Genomic DNA, 11,853 nt, shown 5'->3' with positions numbered 1-11,853 from the left:
TTGTCTCCTCCTTCTCATAGACAGATATAAACTGAATTTTGACCGTGAAATCAACAGGTTTTATTAAATTTCAAGTCCTCGATATTCTTTGAGGAATTTTTCAGTTCTTAATTCCAACAGTCTTGAAAACACAAAATTTACAGTTCTGCTCAAAGACAAATGCAAAGTTACACAACGGTGGGTTTGGTCACTAATTGGTTAGGTAACCAGCTAACCAGCTGGTTCGCTAAATGCCGTCGACTAGCGCCATATTATTTATGTTCATGTCCGAATAATGTCCGTATCAGTGCAAGCAATAAATCGTCGCTGTGATTTAAATTCTGTAAAAATAAAGACCGAAAGATCATCTGAAACACTGGACTTCACGATGATGACGAAGAGGGATTGATATTAATAACATAACTCTACTCACGTGCTGAGTTTTTAGTAGACTGCCTATGATAACGAAGATCTTGAGCCAACCGCCAACTACACCAAGACTCGCTACCAGTCTTCAGCTTCCTTTGCTTATAAACCAGCGTTCTAGTCACCCCCTCACCTTGCGTTCTGTTTACCATTTGTTTGCCAATATCTTGGAAATTTTACTTCTTTGCTCAGGACACGGCCTTGAATCAGTGTACTTGTTCGCCACTGATTATCGAGTTCAATGGATTCATTTAAGCATACTTGTTTATCGAGCAGCTGACGTTACAAGGTGCATTCGTCATTGCTGATTTTGCTTGTTGTAAGTAATGATTTTCCTTAAATGTTTGGTTTAATCCTGCTGTTGATTAAACATGTAAGGTATCACAGTTTCTTTAAAGGAATGATAAGAATATATTTGTGTGCACATGGTGTTTTTACCTAGACCTATTGATTAATGAAACTTAAAGCAAAAATGTGTTAGGCCAGGCTCTTTCCTTTATGATTAAATGTTCTTGTCAATATTAAAATTCATGTTTATACTTCTTACTGATATATTTTAATTGCTCAGTTTTTTAAATAGCTAAATAAACAATAATTTCCTGTAGATAACGGTGGGTACTGAAAACAGGGAAGAATATAGGATGAAACATATTCTTAAGATTTGTTTGTACATGTCGTTGAATTTAGTTTCCATTTTCTACGGGAAATTAATTCGGTTTCTATACAGACTATGAATGATTCTACATTGTTTCCGAGGAACAAATACATCCCGCAGCACCGGGCAAGGAAAAGGTTATTAAAGGTCATCTGTAGTTCTAGTGTGATGACAGTGCTAGAATTCTGCAAGGTGTATTTGCAGTGTCTCAAGTCCAGAGTAGAGAGGAGAGATATTTCTTTTTTAAATACGGACTCATCATTATTTAACTTTACTAAAAGTCGATAGCAACTGTGAATTTGTGCGTAGGTATTAGGAACGTTAAAATCCTTGTAGAGTCAGACTGATAGATTCTGAGTGCGACAAGCCCACTTGATAAATTTGTTTAATTTTATATTGTGCTCCTAGTCAGTCCTAGTCATTCCCTTAAACTTACTGTATTTAAGGCTTTTTCTTCTCCACGCAGTGCTCAGGGGCGTCATTTCAGATTTTTGTTGGGGGGGGGAGGGCAAAGATGGTTTGGCGAGCGAAGCGAGCCTAACCAGCTGTTTTTTTTTTTATTTTGAGCTATTTTATGTGCTTTTTGAAGCCACATAAGTAAGATATTTCAGCAAAATAGGCAGACACACAAACATTGTGTGTGATAGGTAGATAGATAGATGTAACTTAATGCGGTGACACATTTGAATTTCGGTAGGAATAATGGAAAACCCGCTGCTGTTACTTCTTGGGGCTTGGGGGTGTGAGGGGGTCAAGTTGAGGCTTGGAGGGGGGCAAGTTGAGTCTTGGGGGAGCAGTTGCCCCTCCCCGCCCCTCCCCCCGCCAAATGACGCCCCTGGCAGTGCTCCGGGACCTAAGACTGTAGGGTTTTGTATTTGAAATAATGTAGCCAAAAAGTTGATTTGAGTAGCTCTAAGTTCTGTGGAATGCTGGGGGCGGGGGCGGGTGGGGCGGGGCGGCGGCGGGCGGTGGCTCCCTAGCTCAGAATTACAGAAAATTAGACATGATTAATACAATGTAATCCCAAGACAATACTAATAGCGTGGCGTTCGGCTCAGCCCTAATACCAATAAGGCTGTTGTAACGATGGCCAACACATGACACAACAGCACGAAAATCAAATTAGAATTCATGACAGATTCCCCCTTTTGGTCATAAAAAGAAGTGCTATTAGAAGTTACTTTTCCATTACCCAGCCCGTTGTAGGGAAGACGTATTTCCTAGAAAGAGTCATCCATGCCCTCTTGCTGTACTATGGAACAGAAGCTTAGTCCTAACGACCCTGTGATCAGTGGGGTAGCTGGCATTCCATCAGGTGGGGATGGGGGGAGTAGGTGGGGCCAAGATATTTTTTTGGGGTGGCCAAAGAAAATTTCACAAAACTAATGTACCAATTCTGCAATTAGTAAAATATACTATTCTCGAAAGCACACATCCATGTGAATGAAGGAAAATAATAGTATCAGTAATTAGTGAACCTGTACTTGAAATAATAGAGCTCAATTTTCAATTAATTTTCAACTCTTACTGTGTGCAAATGTTTCAAATACTGTGAGGGTTAAAGTTTAGTTACAAAGCGAATTTTCACTGGGAGGCCAGTGGGGTGGCCAAGCATCTGACTCGGGGGGTCGCCACTGCCTGTGATCTTTTATCTGTGCTTGTCTCTTCAGAAACAACATTAATCTGTAAGAGAAGTTGAAGATAAGACCTACCCAAAGTATATATGTGTTAATCCTTTCGAGTTTTAGGGCAGTTGTCGTAAGCATTCCATCAAAATTACGCAAATAAATTAGAAATGAGAAAAAAAACTATATAGCCTTTGGAACCGATGCCCCTGCAAAGCCTTGGTCAATTGCTTGTTGACTTAGGTTAGGTTAGGGTTTGATTAAATCTTAGTTTATAACTGTATCTTTACAAACATCGTATATGTGTTTTAAAATTTATCTGTGTGGATAAAAAATAGCTGGAAGTTAGACTTGAATTCTAGTTACTTTTTGTTCAAATTCGATACAAAAGTGCAACTATCATAAGAGACTAATGTCAATTGTATTGGGATTTCAGAAAAGTTATAATGACATAATGGCACACCATATTTTAAGGTTACCGTAGATTTTATCTTTTGAGAGAGAGAGAGAGAGAGAGAGAGAGAGAGAGAGAGAGAGAGAGAGAGAGAGAGCGAGCGAGTGGGATTGGCCATTATGTAAATTCAGAGGTGCCAATCATCCCATTTAATGACGTCATCACAGCCGGTATGAAACCTATATATATATATATATATATATATATATATATATATATATATATATATATATATATATATATATATATATATATATATATATATGATTCGCTTTGATTAGTTTAAAAGCACTCTCGAAAACATTAATAACCTTTTGATTGACTAAAGCCATTTTCTCTGAATGAAGAAATTATTTGAAGGTTGAAATATAATGTATATATATATATATATATATATATATATATATATATATATATATATATATATATATATATATATATATATATATATATATATATATATGTGTGTGTGTGTGTGTGTGTGTGTGTGTGTATATATATAAATGGCAGTTTTAAGCCTTCAATCATTGCATATATTTTGGTTGACCAATACTGCATGAAATAATGAATGTGAAAATATACAATTCATAAGGAAACCAATTGAAGATCAAAGTATATAAATTACAGTGTTAAGACTTTGTTATTGCATATATTTTTGTAATCCAATACCACACAAAATAATAATTGTGAAAATATACTTATTCCATGTATTTGTGTAACCCAATACTACACAAAATAATAATTGTGAAAATATACAATTCATCAATGTCCTGTTCAACAGTAAAGAAAAAATTACTCTCCACGTAAAAATGAATCTTCTCATTCTAACTGGAAAGATAGTGGGCGTCCTCTTTGTACATGAGACGTCGAACAGAAAAAATATGGTTTGCAAAGAGAGAAGAGAAAGAGAGAGAATTGGAAATTTTTCTGAGCGTTGCTAGGGAATTTCAGAGTCTGAGGCCAAACCTTTTCCAGAGTCTCCGGAGCAGAACCTGCAGTTGGTCTGCACCTTTGTAAACATGCCTGACTAACTCCTCCCCAAACTCCATCCCTTCCACGAATGACAACAAACTCCACCTTCGGTATAGCAATGTTCCTCTCTCTCTCTCTCTCTCTCTCTCTCTCTCTCTCTCTCTCTCTCTCTCTCTCTCTCTCTCTCTCTCTCTCGCATACCGCGCTTGTTTCTTCCAGGTAATCATTGCACATGACTTTAGCCCGCTTTGTCATATAAGCAATGTATTTAAAAAATTTACTTCGTTTTTCAATAGAGCAGATGTTATGATCATTCTTTTATAGGATTTAAGACTGTATGGTTTTGGATAAATCAAAACTGTCTTTTCTCAGATGGTTTATTGATAGACAAGTCTAATAAGTTCTTTAGATCTTAAATACGTCAGTATATTGGAAAAAAATTAGGATTGTGTATTATTATTATTATTATTATTATTATTATTATTATTATTATTATTATTATTATTATTATTATTATTATTAATCCAGCTAAAATCTGCTTCCCTCAGAAGAGAGACTTTTCACTCAAGCGAAGAATCAAAGTCGAAATCTAATGTTCAAAATCGACATAAAAAACTTTTATTCCTTATGCATGCTTATTGTACTCCATCAGATTATTATTATTATTATTATTATTATTATTATTATTATTATTATTATTATTATTATAGCAAACAGATCCCGTACGTTTTATTTTGTTACATCTTTGTCCTGCGTGATTCTCGTCCGTCGTTAAAAGCACGCTCATCAAATAATGATTTGACTTTGTTATTTACAATGTATACTCATGAACCCCCAGGTCTCTCTCTCTCTCTCTCTCTCTCTCTCTCTCTCTCTCTCTCTCTCTCTCTCTCTCTCTCTCTCTCTCTCTCCTTTAAAGAAGAATTCTCAGAGGTAAGCGAGGAAAAATCTCTAACCTTCCTTTCCCGTAAAAATCTCAACAAAAGAAAATTTCTGGAAAAGTGACTAAGGAGTTGTGTGACACGTGTAATCAGCTGAAGTCCCTGGAATCGGCATTACAAGAAAATAAAGAACGAAACTTTGCTTTTTTCCTCTGAAGGACATATCTTGTTAAGATGTTTGCCCTGTCCTGATGACATACTAATTATTTTGAGGTTATTAAGTGGTTATAATGTTTACATAGGTCTATTCACGATACTATATCAAGTGGAAGGAAATTCTGAAAATGATAACTCCAGTACTAAAATCATTATTTACATTACTGTGGCTTTTTACTCACTAAAATCATTAAATAAAAAGTCTAATTTAAAAAAAATCGATCACCTTTTAAATTAAGTGTCATCAATAAGGAAATGGTGATTAAGAATGTGATGGCAAAGAAGTCAAAACGAGTGTCTATAGTCTGGGAGTCTGGGACAAGGATATCCTTGGGGGCTTTCCAACCAACCAACTCTTTGGGAACGCCAGTGCAAACATTGGACACAGCCTTTTCAAGTGACGTCATATCTATTTGCGATAATGGATGCCTGCCAGACCTGCATGAGTGAGTGATTACGAGTTGACAAGAAATGGAAAGGAAATGAGCAAATTATGTGCGCATGTTAGTACAAATGAGAAGTGATCGTTGAATTTTCTCGTGATTGCCAGCCATCACGCACACTAATGATATTCTTAGGGCGCAATTCCATTTAACAATTATTCGTTGCACTGAGCTAAAACCCGACCTACGGCTTCTTGTGAAATGCGTAGAATAAAATTTTGTTCTTTGTCGTAGATATTGAGACAATAACAAACGCCGTGATTTGTTCTAGTTTTATTTTAATTTCGGATTTTATTTTTTCTAGTGAACGTTAACGTATAGCTTTTTTATTAGTTAGTCTCATAAACCCTTTAGGATTCTATGAAAGCCCAAATGGCCGTACATAAAATTTAAAGCTAGTTGTTCTTGATATTCTTGTAATACAAACCTTAGTATAGACGGATTATCGTATTCTATACTTTCTACATAGCCCAGGGTTGGCATAATTGTAATTGTAATTCAATTTAAATTAATCAATTACACATTTTTAAGGTAATTGTAATTGTTATTCTTTATGTCTATTTAACCGTAATTGTAATTGCAATTTAATTTCTCAAATGATAAAGTAACTTTATCTTTAATCGTAACTGAGTTGCGTTTTTATAAAATGAATTATGGAATGGAATGGAATATAGAGTTTAGGCCAAAGACCAAGCAATGGACCTATGAGGTCATTCAGCGCTGGAAAGGATATTGTTAGTGGGTGGTTCGAAAGGTGTGACAGGAGGAAAACCTCAAAGCAGTTGCACTATGAAATAATTGTTAGGAGAGGGTTGATAGCAAGATGGAGGAAAGATAATATGAATGGCGGTAGAGTAAATGGAGTGAAAGGGGTTGCAGCTAATGGCCGAGGGGACGCTGCAAAGAACCTTTAGTAATGCCTACAGTGCACCCTGTGAGGTGCGCTGACGGCACTAGGCTACCCCCTTAAGGAGAAAATGAATTAGATTACATCATATAAATAGAATTTTTTATATTTTTTGTGTGAAAGTTTTTTCTACAGTTTGATTTTTTAACGTTTGAGTTTTGTATTGCAGTTTTATTTTTCTTATAAGAATTATCATTTTCAACACAGTAAAGATACTAACAATTTACTTAGGCAAATCTTAGGATAAGTATTCATGTTAACGTTAATTCCTGCAGGAGGTCTAAAATTTTCAAAATATGTTTCTTTTGTATTTGTACTAAAGCCTTTACAAGTTACAACTTACAATTTTTGCATAAATTGATTTTAAAAGGAGACCAAACTCAGGTGTACTTTCTTTTTCGCAACAATCTGAATTTTGTTTGTTTTTTCCATGGGAATAGGTGTAAGAAATGTAATTGAGCAACAAATAGGATAAGAATTATTAAAAGTGAGTGATTATGATTATAATTGTATTTAGTATTTTTCCATCCTTGTAAGCGTAGCTGTAATTGTAATTTGATAATAGGACAGGCAATTATAATCGTAATTGTAATTGACATAAAGCATATGTAATTACTCCAAGTTTGCTACACACACACACACACATATGTATAGTGTGCCTGTGTGTTTCTGTAATGTGTCTGTGTGAGTATGTATACTGTATATATATATATATATATATATATATATATATATATATATATATATATATATATATGTGTGTGTGTGTGTGTGTGTGTGTGTGTGTGTGCGTGTGTGTGTGTTTGTGTTTTAGTGTATGTATGTAAGTCAATGAGCTGTGCAATATAATTCTTAACAGGTAAAGAAGAGATAGGTTAAGAAACAAAACATCATATTAACGACGCGTTTCTGTCAGTCCTTCATGTATGTATGTATATATATATATATATATATATATATATATATATATATATATATATATATATATATATATATGTATATATATATATATATATATATATATATATATATATATATACTATATACAAGATAGTTCATGAATACAGTTAAAAAATTTGAGTTGATGATTTTATAATTTTATTAAAGCTTAGATCAAAAGGAAAAAGGAGACCATTGGCGCACTGTTTCCCATCAGCCAAAAGAAATGTTTATAAAAATCTAAAGCTTACCGGTTAAAATCAGCCATACAGCCCTCGGTTTTTTAGTTTTCTGAACAGAAAACTATTGTGCCGGCTTTGTCTGTCCGCCCTCTGATCTTAAAAACTACTGAGGCTAAAGGGCTGCAAATTGGTAAGTTGATCATCCACCCTCCAATCACGAAACATACCAAATTGCAGCCCTCTAGCCTCAGTTGTTTTTATTTTATTTAGGGTTAAAGTTAGCCATAATCGTGCTTCTGGCAACGATATAGGATAAGCCACCACAGGGCCGTGGTTAAAATTTCATGGGCTGTGGCTCATACAGCTTTATACCGAGACCACCGAAAGATAGATCTGTTTTCGGTGGCCTTGATTATACGCTGTATCGGCTGTACAGAAAACTCGATTGCGCCGAAGAAACTTCGGAGCATTTTTTTAGTTGTCGTCTTAATCATTTTTTTTTGTCATCATTCATAATTTTTTATCAAGTATTTTTAGTATTTCAAAGTTAAAAGAATATTTTATTTGGGTCTTCCGAACTTCTTAAATCAGAGTATGTGTTTCGAAATATCGTCTTTGTGTAGCTTTTATAATTGACTCGTTTATAGAATAGGTTCGGTTTTTCAGTGGAGGAATTTGTACTAAATTAGCCACACTGGCTCATCTTTTTCCCAAAGTTAAATTCTTAATAATATTTACATTGTATTCAGGGTATCTCTTATGTTCATATGGACAGTACAATTGTAACGTAACAAAAGATTTTAGAGACCGCAAACCTCCGCCAGGGTTAAACAATCTAACAGCTCCCACCGCAAAAAAAAAAAAAAACGGTCCCTTGTCTAGATCTGAATTTGTTCTAAGTTAAAGCCAGTCACTAGTTGCCAGTCGTAAGGAACAACTTCGATCATATTTTCGTAGAAATCGAGACAAACTTTTTGCGTTTTCTAGCGAACCAAGAAAATTATTAACACTCAGAAACACATTTCCGCTTCATTTCATATAATGGCCTCAGAGAGTCCCACTGTAAGTCAAATGCTCTCATTTTCTATATTCTAAATCGGTGATTTATTCCGGGCGTAACTTAAGCTATCAGCGTCTCTTAAACAACATAAGTGGGAGTAAGGGTTAAAGAACATAGAATTTTTTTATTCATTTTTTATTTTCTCATAGATTTTCTCTACACTTGAAGTATACTTCACATGGCACTGGAAAGAACTACGTAAATTAATTATCTATTCAATTCACGCTGTTCTCGAATCATTGCTGTGATTACAGGAAGTGGAGTTATACCTAGTCATTTACCTTGCATTAACCTCAAATAAATGGTAATCAGAAATCTAAGAATTAAACAGATTAAGGAAATGTTGGTATAGCTAATAATACAATAGAGTGAAGTCAGTGAACATTATTAGCAAAATAACGCATTAGTAAACATTATCCATAGTCTGTGCTGTACAAAAGTTACAAATTAATATATTAATGGTAAGTGAACTACTGCAGCAGCCCCGCCTCAGCAAAAAATATTTCCGTCGGTAATTCCTGGTAAGTACCATTTTATCTTAGAAAAAAAAAATCGAGAATTATACTTTCTCATTTTCTGGGAGGAACATTACTCCTTATGTCTATCTGATAAATCTGCATCTCTTCAGGCCTTGAAGAAACAGGACTGACAGTGCTATAAGTGCCACTTCCGTAATCTTCGTTGCCTCCATTTTGAAAAGCAACCGTTGCTCCTCCGCATTCACCTGGTTTGTTTGTGAGACACCCTATTAAACGACCAATACCAGGTCTGTTGGCAAGGTTTCCTGAGCTGAAACTCGTACTGGTCCAGGTACTGCTTCCGGATCCAAACCCGCTGGTATAGGCACTGGGTCTTCTTTGTGTGTTTCCTGCTGAGGAAGTGCCAATCCAAGTCCCACTTCCAATTCCAGTTCCAGTGTATCCTACCGACCCACCTTCTGGATATCCACCTGATCCACTATTTGAAAATCCATTTGGTTCACCTGCTGAATATCCATTTGATCCAGCCCCTACGTAAGCACCTGATCCCCCTGCTGAATATCCAGTTGAAACAACTCCTGAGTATCCACCTAAACCACCACCTGAATACCCAACTTCTGAATGTCCATTTGATCCACTTGGTGAATATCCACTTGAACTGTATCCTGAATATCCACCTAATGCTTCTCCTGAATATCCAGGCGATCCAGAATTACCCAACCCTGAGCAACCTAAAGTTCCACACCCACTTTCTGACCCTATTCCTAAATATCCACTTGAGATTCCCCTTGAAGGTCCATCTGATGTACTTTCTGAGTACTCAGTGGATCCACTTCCCGAAAATCCACTAGATCCACCTCCTGGAAGTACTCTAGATGCACAGCCACCTCCTGAAGTCCTGTCTGATTCCCCACCACAGGACCCACAGCCCAGCTCCCCTGCCCTTGCAGTCAGGGGCACCTTAATGCAGAAAAAACCGAAAGGGCTGTCCTGACTCGGATCGTTTCTGTCGGTTACTCCGAGGGACGTAGCAGTTGCTCCTAGGGCCACAGTTACTCGTGCTCTGAGGGGACCTCTTCCCTCGGCTGCTGTACGCATAGGCAGTGCCTGGCTTTACGCCGCCGAAGCCCCCGGTAGCGTAAGCTCCGCTAAATGAAGTACCCGTGCCATAGCCACTGCCTACTGCAGTAGCTCCCACTCCTCCATAACTTCCGGCTCCGCCTACTCCTCCACCTCCACCTCCACCTCCACTGTAACCTCCCCCTAATCCACCTCCGCCTCCATATCCTCCCCCAGAACCTCCTCTAATGCCTATTCCATCTCCTCCACTATATCCTCCCCCGAAATCACCTCCCCACAACATCCGTCCCCTCCACCATAACCTCCCCCTCCCACCACAACATCCGTCCCCTCCACCATAATCTCCTCCACCAAAAAACCTCCCAGACCACCTCCACCGCCAAACCCTCCCCTGAACCACCTCCACCGCCAAACCCCGAACCACCCCACCGCCAAACCCTCCACCCCTCAAAACCTCCTCCACCTCCAAATCCTCCACCGCCGCCGTAACCTCCTCCCAATCCTCCTCCGTATTGGGAAGGATTAGCATATGCTCCTGCAAGGGCGCTTGTGGTTAGCAGCAATAGGACGCACCCCTTCATAGTTTACCTGTAATTAGAAGGAGTCCGTCAACGTGAGGAAGTCTTTTGAATTAAAGGGAAAAAAGTTGAAATTTCTGGTATGTGAATAACTTTTATTGTCAGTTTACTTAAATCTAAGTCCTAATAATGCTTCAGATTAATGAATAAGAATTAAAGTCGAGTTGCAGCCGCAATTATAACTCGTTTAATTATAACTGAATACCATATTCATACTTAAGTAACGTTTGCATAAGCAATATAAACGGACATGCACATACATTAATATATAATATACACACAAAATTTATACGTGCATACACCTTTAGAAATATCCAAACAGTAAAACGAAACACACTAACCCAGCGTAGAAACAGGTAAAATTAAAATATCCGAAGACGCCAACCGAACCTGGATGACGATGTGGAAATGTACCTGGTTGATTAGCTGATGGAAAACTAGACGCTCCGAGGTTCCCTCCTCAAGAGGGTGCGTTTTCCAACTGCGAACTGGCGCCAAGGGCAGTTTGTCTTTGTTTCATATATATACCTGCGTTTCTGGTCCCCCTTGTTGACTTTTCAGATGCCACGTTGCAAGTGCTGTTTAATCATTCAATAGGAGATGAGATTGCAAGTTTGGCGGGACATGACCCGCGATGCTTTGTTTGCTCGAGTTGTTTTGGTTAAAGGTTGGTCATGTGACGTCAACGATTTCTTTGTTATGATGTTCGTTTGAGGAAAATTGATTTGAAGGAGTTAATGGAAATTCCACGACCCTATAGTAATTTAAAAGATCGTTAGAATTTAGTTTTCATTTTTCTTGGCAAAGTATTTGAAACACGATTAGTTTTACATGACGTTTATTTTCACGTCAACGCAGCTTTTGGAACAATGATTTGTGGTGCGTTGCGTGTCCGGGTTTATACAGTCAGATTTTAGGTAAATCAGAAAAAAAGATTATTGCTTACATTCATTTTCATTCAATTTTTGCATGCAAGA

General features: G+C 37.2%; 1 protein-coding gene across 1 annotated transcript; it reads right to left on the bottom strand.

The window, feature by feature from the left end:
* Window positions 1-9,108: 9,108 nt before the first annotated feature.
* Window positions 9,109-11,372, bottom strand: LOC136840881 (loricrin-like). The gene is made up of 2 exons (XM_067107836.1): window positions 11,218-11,372; window positions 9,109-10,886 (listed from the first exon to the last, which is right to left on the bottom strand). Exon 2 carries the CDS (start codon window positions 10,314-10,316, stop codon window positions 9,309-9,311), a length of 1,008 nt encoding a protein of 335 aa, XP_066963937.1. The 5' UTR covers window positions 10,317-10,886; window positions 11,218-11,372; the 3' UTR covers window positions 9,109-9,308.
* Window positions 11,373-11,853: the final 481 nt, after the last annotated feature.

Source organism: Macrobrachium rosenbergii, chromosome 8 (assembly GCF_040412425.1).
Source record: "Macrobrachium rosenbergii isolate ZJJX-2024 chromosome 8, ASM4041242v1, whole genome shotgun sequence".
In the NCBI taxonomy this organism is placed as follows: Eukaryota; Metazoa; Arthropoda; class Malacostraca; order Decapoda; family Palaemonidae; genus Macrobrachium; species Macrobrachium rosenbergii.
The sequence above is the reverse complement of the archived record's forward strand: the minus strand, read 5'-3'. Positions and strand labels throughout refer to the sequence as shown.

Excerpts from the sequence above, each read along its gene's own strand:
- LOC136840881 (XM_067107836.1), bottom strand. The coding sequence starts at position 10,316 with ATGCGTACAGCAGCCGAGGGAAGAGGTCCCCTCAGAGCACGAGTAACT.